The 19478-nt window shown below is 51.5% G+C and overlaps 1 protein-coding gene across 1 annotated transcript in view; it reads right to left on the bottom strand.

Annotated features, from left to right (window-relative positions):
* Positions 1-19478, bottom strand: part of Fcgbp (Fc fragment of IgG binding protein) — an 85784-nt gene that overhangs the window by 62830 nt on the left and 3476 nt on the right. Inside the window, 10 exon segments of the mRNA XM_029531756.1 lie at positions 13-379; positions 1494-1831; positions 5091-5232; positions 5921-6120; positions 6223-6805; positions 9588-10180; positions 11457-12024; positions 14701-15305; positions 15936-16506; positions 19079-19428. Of these exon segments, the coding sequence (XP_029387616.1) occupies positions 13-379; positions 1494-1831; positions 5091-5232; positions 5921-6120; positions 6223-6805; positions 9588-10180; positions 11457-12024; positions 14701-15305; positions 15936-16506; positions 19079-19428 (4317 nt within the window).

The raw sequence follows: 19478 nt of genomic DNA, 5'->3' as shown, positions 1-19478 counted from the left end.
CCAGAGGTCCACAGAAGCCAGGACCCTCATACTCCTCCACTCGGTCCTCTGGGCACGTGGGACAGGACCCCTGACATTCATGCCAACAAAGAGGGTCCCACCCCGGAACTTGCCAGCTGCCACCCCAGGTGGGTATTGAGGGTGCCATTGTGCCGTTAGGGAAGACTTGGTCATTTTGATGGTTTTTGTCCATGTTCCCACACAGCCCGCACACTGCACCATGGTAGCTGCTGGGCAGTGTGACATCTACTCTCCAGTTCCAGTCATAGGTGACCTGAAGCCCAAAGTCAGTGTCCAGCACAGCCTTTGAGCCTCCATTAATCACTGAAATCCGTCCACCAGCCAAGTAGACGGGCAAGGCCATCAGAACTCCATTCACCTGGGGAGAGAGGGAGTCCAGCAGGGGTCAGGGAGCAGTGCAGGTGGAGCTGTGTTCTCGGTTGTCCAGGTTACCTCCCTCCTCCTGACTGTAGGGGTCAGTACCTTACACACCTCATAGCCATCTAATCCAGCCCCTGAGAAATGAACCCTCCACCTCCATGCCTTTTTTGGGTTTTCCTCTATATTCACTCTCTTCCTTCTCCCCTTCCTTCTCCTCCAACCCCTCATTCCTCCTCACCACTCTCTTCCTTTGGTCTTTCTCTTTAGAAGTCCCTTTCTGGTCTCTGTCTCTTTGCATCTCCTACCCACATTTCTGTTTCTCTTCCTGTCCCTCTGTCCTTCTCCTCTCTGCATCTCTGTTCTATGTCTTCCTTGACCAGAAGGCTTTGACTGTTTGTCCTGGCTCTCTCTCTAAGTCACTGTTTATCTACACTCTTATTCCATCTACAGAATGTTTGGCTTATGCTTGCCACCCCCCGCACCCCAGTTCCTCTGATGTTCCCTGAGCCTGGATCCCTCGTTCGTTCCCGACCACTGACAGATGCTTGCTTAAGGAGTTGGGCACTGAGCTGAGCTCTAACTGGTACCACAGTGCTGGGTTGTTGGGCAGATTCAAGGCCCGCTGCCTTCAGTCCCTTGCACGGTGTCACAGACCTCATCAGGAGGGGACCTGAGCTCAGATCTATGTCTATTCCGGCAGTTCTCAACTTGTAGGTTTGGGGGTCAAATGACTTTCACAGGGGTCACCTTAGACCATCAGTAAACACATTATGATTCATAACAGCAAACTTACAGCTATGACTCAGCAACAAAAATAATTGTATGGCTTTGGGTCACTGTAACATGAAGAATTGCATTGAAGGGTCACATCATTATGAAGGCTGAGAAACATTGGTCTATGTGAAAGACCATACTGTGTCTACTTTAAGCTCTTAGCAGAGGGCTGTGCTTAAACAACAGGAAAAGGGTGCCCCATTTCCTGCAACTTTCTCTCCGAAGTTTCATGCCTACGTGAAAATGGAGAGTTTCCAGCTCCTCATTGCTGCTCTTAACACCAGGGTTCATTTGGCCCCATGCCCCGGGGTGTTCCAGGACCACCATGCTGAACATACCCGGACTTTGCCGATCTCATTCTTGTGGATGGAAATGTTGGTGTTGAGAGTGGTCACAGTGACCTGTCTCACGTAGGACACAGCGGGGCTACCCCGGTTCTCATTCTTGGTTGTAACAGTGAAGGGAGTCAGGCCCTCAGCATTGACCCCAGGACAGAGTGTTCCTGCCAGCAGGTAGTTGCAGGTGCCCTGGAAGTCAAAGCTCCAGCCGTCGAAGGAGTTGTAGTGAGGGTCACCCCACAGCCAACACGTGGAACTGTAGTTGGGCACACACACTCCCTCACCGTCTTGAACTTTGCAGGTCTCCTGTGGCCGGCAGGTGACACCATGGCATGGGTCTGTAAGGAGAAAAGGAGTGAGAACAGTGGGGGGCTGCCCACCACAAGCATGCCTGCTCCCAGCATCTGCCCGTCTGTGCTAGGGATGTCAGCTCCGATGGTTGCTGCAGGTGTGACCAGACCTCAGTGTCCTGACACCTAAGCTCTCATCCCTGAAGTTGCTGTGTGTTAGATCTGAGAACCCAGCACTAGGGGTCCAGAAATTTCGTATCTCATGTCTAGGGTCCCCACGTCTAAATCTCTCGGCTTGGATAACCCACATACAAAATTCTGTTCCTGGTGTTAATCCAGCCCCAGGAGCCTCTGAAGACTGGTCCCCAGAGGCTTTTGTGTTTAAGACCCCCTCTAGTGTCACACTCTGTGGCTCCAGCTCTGTGTCTGGGTGTCCAGCCTTCAAACTTGCTCCTCTTCAAACGTGTTTCCTGTTTGAAACCGGCCTGGAAGCTTTGCCAGCGGAGGGCGCTGGGGAGTCTGCAGGAGGCAGGGGTGCCTGCCCTCTCAGGGCTGCTCTTCTGGCTGCTGCTGCTTGTACTCTGTGGCTCTCAAGCTGGTCAGCTAAATCCCTCAGGTGGCTGCTTCCAGCTGAGCTTTACCAATGTCAGTGGGGGTTTCACTCCTCCAAGTCCAACCTGCAGGACCCTGCAGTCTTCAGTGAGGTCTAAGGTGAGGCCTTCTAAGTCCCAGCCTTCTTCCCTCCGCACTGGGGACCAGCTCTAGGGTGGGGCTCCTGTGAGCACTGTTTTCCTTACCTGAAAGCAACCAGTCCCCCTTAGAAGTGGGCCCTGAGAAGGAACGACATAGACTATTCACACACACTAAATGCTCTCATTTCTGAGGAATGAATCAGGGACAGCAGGAAAGCAGCTAGCCACTGAGGTGGGTGATGGCAGAAACACATGCAAACCTTAGTAGTGAACAGACACAGACTCTGTCTGTCTGTCTGTTTGTCTGTCTCTGTCTCTCCACAGCCACCATGTGGGTGCTGGGAACTGAACCCAGGACCTCTGAAAGAACACCCAATGCTCTTAACCACTGAGCCATCTCTCCAGCCTTAACCCCTAATTTTTAATCCCTTTTTTCCTTTTCCCTACTTTTTAAAAAAATTCCCTGTCATTGGTCAAATCAGCTTTCTCTCTCTCATTTTCCTCTTATAGAAGACAGAAACCTTCTCTCTCTCTCTCTCTCTCTCTCTCTCTCTCTCTCTCTCTCTCTCTCTCTCACACACACACACACACACACACACACACACACATACACCCCACACCACTTTGTAAAAAATATCAACTTAAAATGAATGACAGACCTTAAGGCTAGCCCCTAGATTTGAAAACTGCTAGAGGACACAGTGAAAAAACCAGCTCAGAGAGGGAAGGAGGCCACAGAACTGGAGAGAAATCATTGTCAGCCATTAATCTGACAGGACACTAATATCCAGACTACATAAAGAACTCAAAAAAAAATTAAACACAAGACAACAAGTAATTTAGCAAGTAGATGGGCAGAAAACAAACTTTTCAAAGGAAGGACACAATCAGCGAGCAAGTGGCCAAAATCCTTGATTTAACTTAAAACGAGAGTTCATGTCAGCCCAGCCAGAATGACCATTATCACAGAAATGAGCAAGTGCTGGTGAGGGCTCTGGGCAAGGAAAGCCTTATCCACGGCTGGGAGGGACATTAGCTGATGCAGCCCATGTGGAAATCAGTGTGAAGTTCCTGAAGAAACCCAAACTTGGAGCAACCTATGAGCCTGCTCCACCGCTGGGTATGAGCCCAAAGGCGTCTAAGCACCCACACCAGAGAGGTCCCTGCACATCCATGTCTGCTGTCCACTGCTCGCAGTAGCCAAGTGATGGGGTCAGCCTCGCTGCCCATCAGCTGACAGGGTAAGTCATGTGGCACACATGCACAGGAGCCTTACTTAGTCATGAAGAATGTGGTCACGCCGCTTGCAGGAAATGAGTATGACTGGACACATGGAAGTTAGGGAAGGAAAAGGACATGAAGCTGGAAACTTGGGGTGGGGGATGGACAGAGACATGGAAGAGGAAGGAGACAGCGAAGGGGTAACACAGAGTAATGAAAGGGTGCCTGGAGTGAGGTCACAAGCGCTCTGCTTTTCTGTAGTTGACCTATGCTAATAAAGCGTAGTTCTTAAGAAAAGCAGTGTTGCCAGGCCCTGGTGGGGCGTGACTTTGGTCCCAGTACTCGGCTGGCAGATCCCTGTGAGTTCTAGGACAGCCATGGCTACACAGGAAAAAAAAAAAAAAAGGAAAATCAGACAAACAAAGAAAGCGAAAAGAAAAGCAGTCCTTTTGTTTGCTGGGAGGGAACCTAGAGCTTTGTGCATGGAAGGCAAATTTTCTACCACTAGCCTGGACCATACTCAGTCCCACAAATCACTCACTGCATAGATTAAGCTTTGACCGTTCAGGTGAAGTTGCGGCATCTCTCTCCTGATAGGACCCCTGCTATCGTGTTTGTCACTTCTGCGAGTCTCAGCCCAGCCTCCAGATCCTAGACTTTTTACTCTCCTGGGATTCTCTGGCCTCTCACCTTAGGAAATCAATTCGAGGATACCGATGTCACAGCTTTAAACCAGCAACCCTTTAAACAGAACCCTTAGAAATCCTCATCCCCAGTGTGAAAGGTTGTGCCTTGGCCCAGTCCTCCTGTGCTCTAGGAGGCCTTACACTCCGCTTCCCCAGGAAACACACGACAAAGTTCAGCGTCCTTCATCATCAGGGAAATTAAAACAAGATTTCCCTTTAATGACAAACTGCTCTTTAGTGTTGATGTCCAAAGCCCCAGATAATCCATTGAGCCAGTGGGCAAGAGGCCATGGGACCAGCTGGCGCTTGCTGCAGGTAAAGCTGTCTTGCCTCTCTGGCCCTTCATACACACAGTCTCTGGTTTATTTTTACATCATAAGGGTTCAGGAGTTGTGCTGAAAACTCCTTAGCCTGAAAACTGAAGCATTTACTATAGGGCCCTTGAGAAAAAAATTTCACCTATCCTGCAGTACTCCAAGGGCCTTTGACCTCCACCATCAAAATCTTGCCCCATGGTTCCCGCAGCCTTAAAGCCCCTTGACACCCAGCCTGCATGACCTCTGCCTTTGGCTCCTGGAATCCCAGCCTGAGGTCTGGCATCTCAATCCACAGCCCTCTGAACCTCTCACCATGAAGCATGCCACCCTCAGCTCCCAGCCTGTGTCCCGTGTAAACCCCCCCCCCCAGCCCAGCCACACTGCCCAGCACCTTTGGTGACGCAGGTCAGGACGCCTCCTGAGGGCTCGCACACCTGTCCTGGCTTGCAGCTGTGATCCTGGCACACCATGCCTTTGCCTGGTTGGCACACACAATGCTGTTGGCAGTTTTCAATGAGAACTGACTCCTCTGGCTGTGGGGACAGAGAATATGCCATCAGCAACCAGAGGCGGGTGCCAGTTCCCAGTGTTTCAGGCATAGAGAGGTTGGGGACAGCTCTCAGCAGTGAAGCTGAGGCATGGCATGGCTCTGAGGCCAAACTCATTCATTCATTCATTCATTCACCCTTTCATTCCAGAATATGTGGGGAATTGCTGTTGCTTAGAGGAACAGAGTTAAGTAGTCTTTCAGAGCAAAAGCTGTGGAGCGCATCGCTCAGCTGAGCCTGGTTCCACTCTTTCCAAACGGTATGGCTGAACACCATTGCTTAAGCTCTTTATGCCTCAGCTTCCACATCTGTAAATGACAGCTAGTTACAGGAGCAATCTGAGAAAGCAGACGGAACCGAAGCGTGTCCTCTTCAGTGGGTCACACTGGTTTGCAAAGGAGTAGAGACGGCGGGGGAGTGATGGACAGGAGTGCAGTGGTTCATTTCAGTGCTCTCAGCATGCGCAGGTTTGCACACAAACCAATGTGTGCGTGCGTGTGTGCATGTGCATGTGTGTGTGTGCAACGTATGTAACAAGAGAGGTTCACGGTAAGCAGCCTGCACACATGTTCAAGAGGCTGAACAGAGGAAAAGCTAGAGCGCTGATGAGTAGTAGAAGAGGGGTGGGTCTAGGAAGAGGCCCCAGGTTCTGTACAGATGGTTGGGTTCTTACCTCATAGTAGACCCCATTGTGGTAGCAGCCACATTGCTCGATGGGCACGCAGGCTTTGCCGTTGTACAAGAAGCCAGAGTCACATTCACAGCCCTCAGCACACCCTTCTGGGCACTGCTGGGGTGTGTTGAGAGCCCAGCAGCCCAGGGAGCAAGTGTCTGCACAGACCTCATAGTGGCTGTGAGGGGGGCACTCCATCGCTGTAAGAAGAGAATGCCCATCAGAGAGCAGGGTGGGGTTGAGGATCCCATCCCTTCTCTGTCCCAACCTCCCTCACCCCTCCTCAATGCCCTGTTACTCACGACAGAAAGTTTCCGTCCTCCATGGTTCCACTTGCCCCCCGGCCGCCTGGCAGGCGCTCACATAGGCATGGATGATGTTACAGAGGATGCTCTGATTCCCGCCACCCAGGCAGAGATCAAAGACACAGTCTTGTAAAGGACCCTGGGGGTCTAGCAGCTTGTGGCAGGCAGCCAGTGGCCCTGTGGGGCTGGTGAGCAGCCCGCAGAACTGCTCCCCATGATATTTGTCCTGCAGCTCGGGGCTACACTCGGTGTTACAGTCATCTCCTGTGCAGGGAGGCACTGGTGCACAGGGGGAGTCGGGCACAGCTTCCTCCCAGGAGTTACCAAAGTCATTGGGGTCTGTTGTCTGAGAGCCGTCGGGCTTCTGGAAGTCGTCCTTGGGGTCCCCGTTGTAATCCCCACACAGACCACACATCTGCTTGTAGTAGTTGCCTGGGATGGTGACCCGCACATAGTACACAAGGTCATAGGCCACACGCAGGCCAAAGTCGGTTTCAACCACGACGTCGGACCCGTGCTGGGAGACTCGGATCTTGCCACCGTCCAGCACCACAGGCAGCTTCATGTCCACACCATTCACCTGTGAGGCAGGGAACGTCAAGCTTCAAAGGGCGCACTTTGAGGCAGTCTGTCCCTAACTGCTCCTGCCTGACACTGAAATCCTGTGTGACCTCACTTCTGTAGGCCCTAGCTCCCATATTTGTAAAATATTTATAATAGCAGTGCCTTAGGGATGGGTTTAATGGTGGTTTCCAAAAGGTAAATCTCCCTCGGAAGCTGGTGAGAGGGGCCAGCAGTTAAGAATATTTACTGCTGTATCAGAGAGTTCAGACCCCAGCACCCACACCCAGCTGCTCACAAACTCCTGTACCTCCAACTCCAAGGCCCCTTTCTGTCCTCTGTGGTCAACCACATGTACATATGCATACACACAGAGGCCTGCATAAATAAAATAATAATAAAAAGATAAGTCTACCCAGAACCTCAGAAAGTATTTTTGAAGAAAGGTCATAGCAGGTGTAATTAGAGTTACTATCTTGAAGTGAGATAATCATATATCAGACAGGACTCCAAACCCAATGGCAAGTGTCTTCAGGTGAGACGAGAAGAAAAGAGAAGACAGGAGAGGGAGAGGAAGAGGAGAGGAGGGGAAGGGAAAGGGGAGGGAAAGGGAAGGAGAGGAAAGGGTTAATGGGAAGGAGAGATCAAGGCAGGACCCTGAGTGCTGGCACTAGAAGCCAAGGGACCACTGGAAACACCAAAAGCCAGAAGGACAAGAAGGTTTCTCCCTTTCAGTCTTTGGATGGGTGTGGCCTTTCTGCAACCTCGATTTTGGACTTCTGGCCGTCAGGGCTGTGAGAATTCTAAGTGTGTTATTTTTGGACAGTAAGCCACCAGGAAACTCTCATGCGTCTCAGTTGGGCCATCACCTCGGCAGCTCGAAGGAGGAGGTCCTTTGTTATCAGTTGGCACTGCGACTGATGATGCAGGGATTGAGCTTGGAGCTCATGGCTGGGCTGAAGTATTTTACAGCCCTCTGTTTAACCCTCTGTGCCCTTGCACAGGAGACTCACCTGCTTCCTGTCTATCTGGGAGGGATCAGGTGCCTTGTCTCCAGAGTGTCATGTAGGGAATCTGATACAGGACACCTGCAAAGGCTTTGGCTGTAGCACGCCCTGTGGCTTGGGACTGTGTTTGCAAGTCATTCTGGACAGTAAGGGACACTCAGAGTTGCTGCTGTAAGTGTGGCTGGATGCAAAGCCAGGCTCCACGCTCATCTGAGGGTCACCCGAGGGCTCTGCCTGGTGCACCCCTGATGTCACCACATCTGTGCCCTTCCTCATCACATACCTGGCCCACAGGCTTTTCATAGATGTGAGGAGACTGGGAGGAGGCAGGGGAAAGGCACGCTCTAGGCATGTCTAGAGTGTCCAAAAGACATTAACATCATTCCTCCCCAGGCTGGTAGTGAATAAGGGCAAGTCACTTAACCCTCTGGGCTCAGTGTCTGCCTCTGCAGTGGGGGACAGCCACAGGGAAGCTGGGGTCTGATGACAGGAACAGAGACTGTTCCCACGAGTCTGGAGCTGGTCACCTGTCAACTGCTAACCTCAGAGCAGAAGAAGCTGCACCTGCAACCCAGTGCAGCCGTGTGACAGCTCTTGAACCTCCTGCTCCCAGGACAATGGCTGTGTGCTGCCTGTCAGTGGGGGACATTCCCTGTGTATTCAAATGCCACTCTCCTGAGACTCGGTCTTCCTGCTCAGAGAAGCACGTACCATGTGGAGTCTGGGCTTAAATTCTGCCGCTGCATGAATGATCTCCCAAAGGGTCATACTTTCACGGCTTGGTTCCCAGCTAGTGGCACTATTTTGGAAGGTTCTGGAAACTCTAGGAGGTGGGACCAAGCTGAAAGATGCAGGTCGGACCATGGGTATCTTGTACTGGGACCTTTCATTTCTCCCTTCTCTGTAAGCGGCTCTCCTTTACCACATGTCCCCACAGTCATTATGTTCGTCCCGAGTACACAGGGACAGACAACCATCGACTAAACTCTCTATAACCCTCAACAGAAATATTTCCTCCCTGAAGCAGTTCTCCCAGATCACTACAACAAAAACATCAATAACATCAATAACAACAACAACAACAACAACAACACTGAATTATTTTCTCAGGGACCTCAGGACAGTGATGAGAACACTTCCTCTAAAAGAGGAAACAAGGGCTGGAGAGATGGCTCAGCAGTTAAAAGCACTGACTGCTCTTCCGGAGGTCCTGAGTTCAATTCCCAGCAACCACATGGTGGCTCACAACCATCAGTAATGAGATCTGACATCCTCTTCTGGGGTGTCTGAAGATAGCTACAGTGTACTCACATACATAAAATAAATTAATTTTTAAAAAAAGAAAGAAAGAAAGCAAACTTCCACTGCACAGGGTTAAAAGCAACTGTGTGTGCCAGCAGCCTAGATGCAGTGTCAAAAACCTGTAGCTGCTTTCTTGTTGTTGCTCTAGTTAAGGGGATGATGGCATCACAGATTGCCCCCTTCTTCGAACCTTTCCCATCTCTGAACTTTCCTCTGTGTGATTATACCGTATCCTGTCTATGGTGAGAGCAGGGCAGTGCCCGGGGCAGACCCTATGTGCGATGCAGGACGATGGTGTACATGAAGAGACAAGGACAGAGAGCTTCAGTGGGGACAGTCAGTCAGAGCCATGGAAAGTTCCTGGCCTCCTCAATCTGGGCTTTCTCCCAATATGTCCTCCGACTGGACCCCTGTTTTACACGTTCCCGTGGGCTCTGCCTGCTCTCTGTGCATCATAGCATGGCCCTCCCCTTGGGGAGCCTCTGCTCTCACCTTGACCTTCCACTGATTCTGCTCCAGTCGCAGGGTGTAGTTGGCCACCAGGACGGTGATCACCTTGGTCACACTGACTTTCCCATTTCCCCAGGCCTCATTCTCCTGCAGGACAGTGAACTGGTGTAGACCAGGCCGGTTTCCACAGGTTTGCGCTAGCACGTACACACAGGTGCCCATGAAGTCAAAGCGGCGACCGTCAAAGGTGACGTAATGAGGGTCTCCTGATGCCTGGCAGGTAGTAGTGCCCACAGCCACACACTCTAGAACTCCATTGGATGGCTGGCAGGCCTCGTGTGGGCCACAGGATGAGGGCTCACAGGAAACCAGGCCACCTTCCTCACAGTGGCAAAGAGAATCGCATCCAGGTCCAGGATAGAAGGTTTCTCCTGGTGCGTGGTAGGCGCCCTGGTGTACACAGCCGCAGGAGGCCAGAGGCACACAAGAATCACCACTGAGGGCAAAGCCCTCGTTACAAACACAGGCCTCTCGGCATTCTGAGCCACAGCCTCCGTGCACTGGCAGGTCTCCACAGGACAGTGGGCATCCGTAGGAACATTGCTCATAGTGGCTGTTAGGTGGGCAGGTCAGTGCTGCAGAGAGAGGGGCCACCAAGATCATAAGCTCTTTCAAAGGGTCACAGTGGATAACCCGTACACGTCTCACACACACACACACACACACACACACACACACACACACACACACACACACACACGCTGAGTCAGCGACAAGATTGTCTGTGTGCTTGGTGGCACCAGGAGATTATCTCCCATCACATTTAATTGGATTTGTCAATTAATATTTGATTCTCACACCACTCAAATTTGTGATTATCTCTGTGTATTCAAGTTGGGCATAAACTGCATGCAATGCATGTTTTAAACACGCACACACATGTACATGTGAGTAATCTATGCAGTGTGCCTGCAGATGTCTTTCCTCTCCACCTTCTGTCCTCCTGCTTCTGGATTTTCTTTTTACTCAGAACCTCTGATAGTCAAGAAAAGCATTCTACCATTCCCCAGCAGTAGCGTTTATGCACACACAGACACACAGAGAGACACAGACACACACACAGACATAGACACACAGACACAGACACAGACACGCACACACACACACACACTGTAATATCAGTTTTAAGTAGGTAATCTTTGTGGAACCTGAATGATGGACATAAAAGGTCCACTGTCCTGTGCTTTTCCCACAAGCAAAGAGATTCTTAAAAGTCCAAGATGCCACTTGCTGGGAGTTTCAGCGTTTGCAATGATCTATACTCGAGATGGAGCAGCTGGAGGTGCACATTCCACTCACAGAGTTCAAACCCTCAAGAGCGAAATGGCAGCTCCCTCCAGGGCAGGGATCCTAGCACTATTATGTACATTTGTGCTCCCACTGAAAAAGCTAGTGAAGCCATTTGTTCCTGTACGCCATTAAAATATGCATCACAGGGCACACTCGAGTGAAGTTTAAAACTCGGGAGACAGGCACATGGCTTTCCAAATCTCTGTGAAAGGCAAGCAACCCTTCCCAACCCTCCCCGCACCCACATCTGCAGCAAAGACCTGTGATGGGTAAAGTGGCCAGGTGGGACCAAGGACAGCTGCAGAGGGGTTGGGACTCCCTCTCAATGCAGCACCAAGTATCTCTCAGTCAGCAACTTCACTGCACACTGCCGCCTCTGACTTCCTAGCTGTCATGAAAGCAGGCATGAAACTGCAAGCTGGTACCTTCAGTCTCCTCAGCTCTTCCAGGGCACAAGCACAGGCCATTCCTCACTAGGCATCATGAGGATAAATGACGCTACTTGTATGTTAATGAACAAACATCAGACCCAACCCCAGGGATGCCATTCTTGGTACTTACGGCAAAGTTTCTCGCTCCTCCAGGGATGCACAGTACCCCCGGCAGCCTGGCATGCAGTAGCATAGGCAGCCAGTGCATCACACAGTGGCCCAGACTGACCAGGCAGCAGGCAGAGGTCATAGACACAGTCACGTATGGCACCCTGGGGGTTCAGCAACTTGTGACACTCCCGGAATGGACCCTCAGGGTCAGCAAGGATCCCACATTCCTTTTTGTTTTGAGTTTGCTGGGTCACAAGGGAGTCCAATTGGGGACAGTCACCAGGTTCAGTTGCTCCACACCCAGGTATTATCTCTTCTTGCCAGCTGTTCCCAAAGTCCAATACGTTGGAAGCTTGGCCTCCACCCTTCAGAGCCAGGTCGTCATCTGGGTTCCCATTGAAGTTCCCACAGAGCCCACATACAGCTTTAGCATAGCTGCTGGGCACCTTGACAGTCACGTGAGCATCCCAATTGTAGGTAACAATCAAGCCAAAGGCTGTGCTCACGACAGCATCATTGCCCTGACGGAACACCTGAATCTTGCCGCCTGCAGCCTGAAAGGGCAGGTACTGAAGGACGCCATCCACCTGCGGAGAGATGCAGGAAGGACGACAGGTCAGGGCTTTCTTGTTTTCACTCAGCTGGCTCTGCCTCCCACCCCTCCTTGATTCCACCTCAGGACTTCATAATGACTGTTCCCTTCGCCTACCACGCCGCCCATCACCCCTTACTCTTGAAACTCAAGCCCAAATCTCTGGTCGCTGCTTCTCAAGCCTACCTCGCCTGTCTCCCTGGAGCCTATCTGAGTGTGTCCGCACAGACTGCACTGCCTCCGGTTAACCCTTTCTGGAACAGTGCTTTCCCTCTCCCCCTCCCCCTCCCCCCCCCCACCGCTCCCTGCTCTCTGTGTTTCAATGCCAGGCTTGCGCCAAACCTCTCAGCTTGGTCTCAGAGGACTCAGAAGATCTGAGTCCCACTGGTCCCTATTCAATCTCCCAGCTCAGCCCTACCCATTTATCCCAGCCATACATGTGCTAGAATTCAGAGCTCAGACTCAGGGCTCTTTTCCTTGCTGTACCCCTGCTTACGACACTCCCACTCACTCCCACATCCTGGTTCCGCAACAACAGTTGCTAATGTCTCCTTCACATCCTATGTAAGCTTTTCAACCCTCTTGGCCCTACTCATGCCCAGCTTTCTGACCCACAATTCCGCCTCCTTCTGTGTGTCACCTCCTGGCGTGGACCTCCCAGTGTGACTGGCTATTCTTGTCACCCAGCTTCAGGCTTCATCGGAATCCAAAGGCTTGGTTATAGTTAGCCCCTGCCTCGGCTCTTTGGTCATCGCCATCTCTGGTCCCCACACTCACGCCCCACCAGCGTCCTTGCTGAGTCTCACCCCTCAAGCTTATTCTTTACACATGCTGTCCCTTTCTCCTGGAACTCCTTTCTGTCTGTTCCCTGCCTGACTTTGGGACAGGTGACAGAATATAAAAAATTCCTGCAGGCTGGAGACATAGCTCAGTAGTTAGCAGCGTGAACTGCTTCTGCAGAGGACACGAGGACTGAGTTAGGTTCTCAGGATCCACGGAGGGCAGCGCACTGCCTGTAAGCCCAGACCGCAGGGTCTGGGCACCTCTGGGCACCTCTGGGACTTGTGTTCACAGCCTATGACTCCCTCCCCCAGATTTTTGGGACAGGGTTTCTCTTAGTAGCCTTGGCTGTCCTGACACTCACTTTTTAGACCAGGCTACCCTCAAAGTCACAAAGAGCTGCATGCCTATGCCTTCCAAGTGCTAGGATTAAAGGCAAGTGCCACCACCGCCAGTTGTTAAAAAACAAAACAAAACAAAAACAAAAAAAAACCTTTTTCTTTTTATTTAAAGTATGAACTCCAGAGCAAAGCAGCTGGGTTCCAAATTCTAACACTTCGGCATCTCAGACTCACTAAGGTCCTCTCGGTGCACGTAACTGTGAGCCTCGGTGGCTGGCTCAACCTCTCTACTTCAGTTTTGTCAGGCAAAGATGAGTGAACTCCTTTCCTTGCTTGCTGTGGAGAGGAGGTGGGTGAGTGTGTGCTGTCCATTCAACCCCCGGAAGTACGCAGTAACATAATGTATTGAGCTATTAGTACTCAGGCCTCAGGCAAATGTCTTTTCAGAGAAGTGAGAACACAAATACCTGTTAATAATTATCCCCTCTCCTTATCTGGAGCCCCTGTACCAAACTGTTGCTGGTGAGCAAGATTTTATTCACTTTGGGGGCCATGTGTGAGGTGCACAGGATCGGGAGCACAGAAAGTTCTCTAGGTCTCCCGCTTCCAACGCGTACATCCCACTCCCTAGGGGATAGGACCTGTTTCCCAAACTTCTTTGATATACGAATGAGATATTGTGTGAATATCCAGCTGCTCCCTTTCCCAGTTCTACCTTTGGATTCTACAGAGAAAATGAGTGCTTCTCTACTCTCAGTGGGCTGGGCCCTTCGGAAGACCACCTGGGCATCCGTAAGCCTTGCTCCATCTTGCTTCTCCTCCCAGAGGCCGGATGAAGATCTGTGTCATCCTCAACACGCACACCCAGCGGGATACTGACAATTCATATGTTACATTGCTCCATAAACCATCATCTTCCAGAAAATGCATAAGACTACAACTCTGAAGTTTCAGAAGACAGCAACTGTCAACATCTACTGTGCACTTCGTGGGCACCATGGCATCATTTTTGTTTGTTTTGTTTTGTTTTGTTTTTGTTTCTTTTTTGTTTGCTTGGTTTTTTTTTTGTTTTGTTTTTTGTTTTTTTGTTTTTGAGATAGGGTTTCTCTGTGTAGCCCTGGTTGTCCTGGAACTCACCCTGTAGACCAGGCTGGCCTGGAAATCTCGAACTCAGAAATCTGCCTGCCTCTGCCTCCCAAGTGCTGGGATTAAAGGCATGAACCGCCACTACCATGGCATCTTTTAAAGGGCAGGCAGGCATAAATCCATCCAAATTCCACAGCCACCCAACCATGAGCTGCTGCCGCTGTCACTGCTTCTGTTGCTGCTGCCCTAGTATGAAACATCTTACTATGTCCTTCCTTCCTCAGAAGAAAATGCAAAGACTGAAGACAAGTCAGAGCTGAGAAGGGAGGGCACTGCCTGGCTCCTGGGCCTCTCCCTTAACCACAAGTTTGTTGGTTTGTTTCTTAAGTAAGCCCATTCCACTCCAGCTACAGTCTTTCAGAAGATTCACACCCTTCCCCAGTTCCCTGCCCTGTGGAACTCACCAGCACTCTTCCAGGATTCTTCCTTCGCACAGCCACTTCTACCCCGTGGGCTACCACACGCACGGCTCTTGTGTAGCTCACGGTCTGACTGCCTCGGTGTTCGTTTTCCACCAGCACCCTAAAGGCAGGCAGTGCGGCGTTCTGGCCGCAGGAGCCCACCAGCAGGTATGTGCAGGTACCCATAAAGTCAAAGCGCTTTCCATCGAAGCTCACATAGTGTGGGTCTCCAGATGCCTGGCAGGTGGCGAAGTTATCTGGGTAGCAACCCAGGAGGCCATTCTGCACATTGCAGCGCTCACCACTAGGGCATCCTGTTGTGTCTCTGCAGGTCACCTTCTGAGTGGTTCCATCACAGGTGCAACGGCGGCGGCATTGGTCATCATCAAACACTTCCTGACCCGGGGCCAGCGGGCGACCCTGGTAGATGCACCCACAGGATGAGACAGGCACACAATCACCGCCACTGGCCACAAAGCCCGGAAGGCACACACAGCCCTCCACGCAAGGGCGTGAAGAACAGTTGGTCGGTGCGGCTTCTGAGTTGCAGGAGGGCGGGCAGGCAGGGCTACAAGGATCATAGCAGCTGTTGGCCGGACAGGACATGGCTGAGGAAGGACAGAAGTTGTGTCAGGCCAGGGTGGGAGGCCCACACCCCTCAGTTAGTGGCACTCCTACCTTCTTGATGCTCAGGCCCCAATGCCCCCTCCACCCAGGACAACCCTGGACAACCAACCAGGCAGTGGGCAAATCCTGGGACTTTCACCTTCAGAGCCCATGCAGAATCTGTCTCCACAGCCCAGGAACCACAGCAGCCTCCCACCTGGTTCTTTGCTCCACTGTACCAAATGTGCTCCTCACAGAACCCAACAGACTGCAAATGCAGGCTCAGACCAGGTACCTCACCCCCCACCTCCTGTGGCTCCATCTCACTGGGGGGAGGGGCGAGCGGGAGAAACAGAGTCCTCCCAAGGCCCAGAGGTTCCCCTCATCATCTCCTTGCCCCCATCTCTCTCAACCCCTACCCATTTGTCTGTGCCTTCTCTGTCATAACCTCCAGTGACTCTGAACTCTCCCTTTCCAGTGCTATGTCTGTCTCTAACTTTGGCAAAGCTTGGATGTCTTGGCCACCTGTGTCTCTGTCCCTGTCCAACATCAGGCTGAATCACAGTCATGGTTCAGATGTTGGGCAAATGCCCCACATTCTGGGCTCCCATCCCGTTCTAGGTGCTACTTACGGCAGCTGGCTGGTGATCTCCAGTTCTCAAGAGTGACACCCAGTTCTACACAGGCCTGGGCATAGGCGCTAAGGCTCCGGCACAGGCTGAGTCGCTCCCCTCCAGTGACACACAGGTCAAACACACAATCATCTAGGAAAGGCTTGGGGTCCAGGAATTCATGGCAGGCAGAGAAGGGGCCTGTGGACAGAGTTAGCATGCCACAGAGACGGTCTCCCTTGTAGTGCTGGGTCTGGCCTGGGGTACAGGAAGGACAAGAGTTGTGGCAGCCATCATCACACAGGTAGTCCCCATCATCCAGCTTCCAGCTATTTGCAAATTCCACAGCACTGGGAGCCTGGTCCAAGTCAGGCGTGAGGAAGTCATCTGCAGGGTCTCCGTTATAGTTGCCGCACAGCCCGCACACCTGGTCTTGGAAGCGCTTGGGCAGGCTCAGGGTCAGCTGGCCATCCCAGTCATAGGTGACCACCAGTCCAAAGTCCATCTCTATCACACCCCGTGTTCCACTCTGGTGCACACGCAGGCGACCCTCACTCAGAGAGACCGGTAGGCTTGAGTACTGGTAGTCGATCTGCAGAGAGGTGACAGTGGTCAGACTCCCGTGCAATCTCTCCTTCAGACCTTCTTCTCCTCCACTCAAGTCCCCAGCTCTAGCCACATAAGGTGCCTTCCTTCCTCTGTCACCAGCTGAGCCCAGGGATGTGGCCTGAAGTGTTCTTCTCTGAGATGNGCATGAAGACCCCCGCCCCCCAACAATGTCTGCTGAGGTGTCACTGGCTCAGTGAGGCTGTCCCTGATCACCCTTCCAGTAGCCCTTTCCTGTTGCCCCCCCTCCTCTGCTTCCCAGTTCCCACAGCTCCTAGTCCTCTCCCACAGTGTGCAAGTTTCCCACATGCTCCACCTGTCAGAACCACTGGGAGCCCACCTCATGGTTTTATCTCCAGGGCCTCTGACAGTGGCTGACAGAACAGCAGGCTCATTATAAGTGTGCAGTGTGAGGAAGGAATCTGGCAGGGTTGGTGGCATCAGGGGGCAGCTTCAGGGAAACAGTGGGGACTCACGTTCATGGCATGAGCAAGCCAGAGTCAGGAGGCTGTGGGCAGAACCAGTCAAGACTTGCAAGCGCCAAAAAGGTGACAAGTCTCCAAGAGGGCCGCCAGCTCATTAAACCATTACTGTAGTATGTCAATCAGCATAGTAAGATCCCTGCTCAGGGGCAGCTTTAACCCAAGCACTGGCTCATTCTGAGCTGTGTACAAAGTGGCACCACATTCCTGAAAGCCTCCTCCTTGTCTATGCAGCAAGTAGCCTGCTGCCTTTCTTTTGGGGACATACCCTCACTTTCCCTCACTTTAGGGGTGTCTCATCTCTGCCTCACTCTAGCCTGTGACACCTGCTATGGAGCCAGCTTGCTGTGTTCTGGCCCTGTGCTGGGAGAGCACTGGAGATAAAGCATTGGGACAGCATCCACCCAATGCAAGCCAAGGGTCAGGACTGGGATGGAGGGGGCACTGGCAGAGGCCTTGGGGCTGGATGAGAAGCTTTGAGAACAGGCAATACTGAATTCTGCCAGTTAAGGAAGGTTCCCCGGAGAAGGGACAGCTGGGTCAAGCCTGGGAGGCCTGATAAGAGTCCCAGATACTCTGAAGGAGATAGGAGGTTGGCAAGTGCGAGACCACCCCGGGGAAACTTGATGAACCCTGTCTCAAAGTAAAAGGAAGAGAGCTGGAATGTAGCTCGCAGCAGTACAGTGCGCAGCCAGCATTGAGATCAATAGTAACATTTTTAAAAACCAGTATTAAACAGAAGTACTCACAGAAGTAGTTTCTTGTGTGGGGGAGAAAAAAAAAGATCATATGCACAAATGGTTAAGTTTTATCCTATGCCCTTTCACGAAGTTCTTTGCGCATCTCTATACTCGTTATGTAGACGAGGCTGGCATCAGCCTCACAGAGGTCCCTGCCTTTGCCTCCTAAGTGCTGGGAAGAACAGCTAATCTAAGTGGGGAGAAGATCAAGACTGCAGTGGCCAGGAGAGACACATGAGGACTGTCTGGGAAGCTGCTGTAGGGAAGGGTCCTAAGTGATCGGGAAAATCTCCATCTTAATGCAGTTGTAGTGGAAGCGCACACTGACAGTGTGTGGGTTTGATTTTGAGAGGGGATGTGTGGGCTTCTGTGGATAGAAACTAGTGCTTCCCAGGTGTGATGCACACACTTTCAACCCCAGCACTCAGGAACAGAGAGGCGGATCTATGCAAGGGGCAGGCCACTGAGTCTGCACAGTGAGTTCCAGGCCAGCCAGAGTTACAAAGTAAGACCCTGACTGAAATAAAAATTAAAACAGAAACTAGGGCTTTGTAGGTTCCAGGCGGGCACTCTGCCACTGACTGCATACCCGGTCCCTCATTGGCTGTCTAACGGGACACCACACCTCTGAGCTACCTTCTCATCTTCTCTTTGCTTTACCTTTCCCTAAGTTGCCCAGGCTGGCTGTGCTCACCACACAGCCTCCTCAGTCGCTTCAATTTAGGCCTATCCCATGTGGCCCAGCTACCAGTTTTAACACATATAAATTTATCCAGAAATTAAGCAAAACAAAATTACTTAGACATTTCACTCTAGCTAACAATATATATGTTGGAGTCATTTTGGTGACATGTCCTGGTGACTGGAATTGACTTTCAAGTACATAGAAAAAGAGAAGCTGTCCATCTGACGGGAATGTACAGGTGGGTTTCTCTGGTATCACAGTCCAGCGTCATCTCAAAGAGATCCTGTAAGTGCTGAGCAGAGAAATGGATCCGGCACAGCACATGATCACTAACTGATTATGTCACATCATAGATCCCCTATTGTCAGATAGTTAGAACATCTCTCTCTTTTTTTCACTTTCTTTTTAAAAATTACTCTTTGCTTTTCCAAATAGCACTAGATATATTTTTTTTCTCTCTAACCACATCCTTAACATTTCTAGAAGTGACATTTGTGAGGGAAAGGTTTTAAAGATCTGCTACTGGCTTTCAAATCTCTCCAGTTCCCTACCACCTCACCTACAAAAAGGGCCTTGAGCTTGGGGTCTAACACCAGGGATTTGGCTCTCATTGTTTTGACTGCTCATGGGTGTTAAACTTTGAACACTTACCCGAACGAAGCCAATTTCCCCACGAACCAGCGACACAGAATGGCTGTAGGCATAGACTGTGACCAAGCCCACATAGGAGACTTGGCGGCTGCCCCGATGTTCATTTTTGGCTTCCACACTGAAGGCTGGCAGGGTCTCATCTGACCCACACAGTTCAGCCATGGTGTAGGAACAGGAGCCCATCATGTCATAGCGACGGCCATCGAAGGTGGTATAGTGGGGATCACCCTGGGCGCGGCAGACAGCTCTGGACTCTGCCACACACCTGGCCTTCCCGCTCACCATCTGGCAGCGCTGCCCAGATGCACACTGAATGCCTTGGCAGGATGCCTCTGCTGGGGCAAGCAGAGCTGGGGAGGGAAGAGAGTTGGAGTTAGAAATGTGCCTGAGGTCAGACACC

Source organism: Mus pahari, chromosome 1 (assembly GCF_900095145.1).
Source record: "Mus pahari chromosome 1, PAHARI_EIJ_v1.1, whole genome shotgun sequence".
NCBI lineage: Eukaryota > Metazoa > Chordata > Mammalia > Rodentia > Muridae > Mus > Mus pahari.
This window is presented reverse-complemented; position numbering and strand designations above follow the sequence as displayed.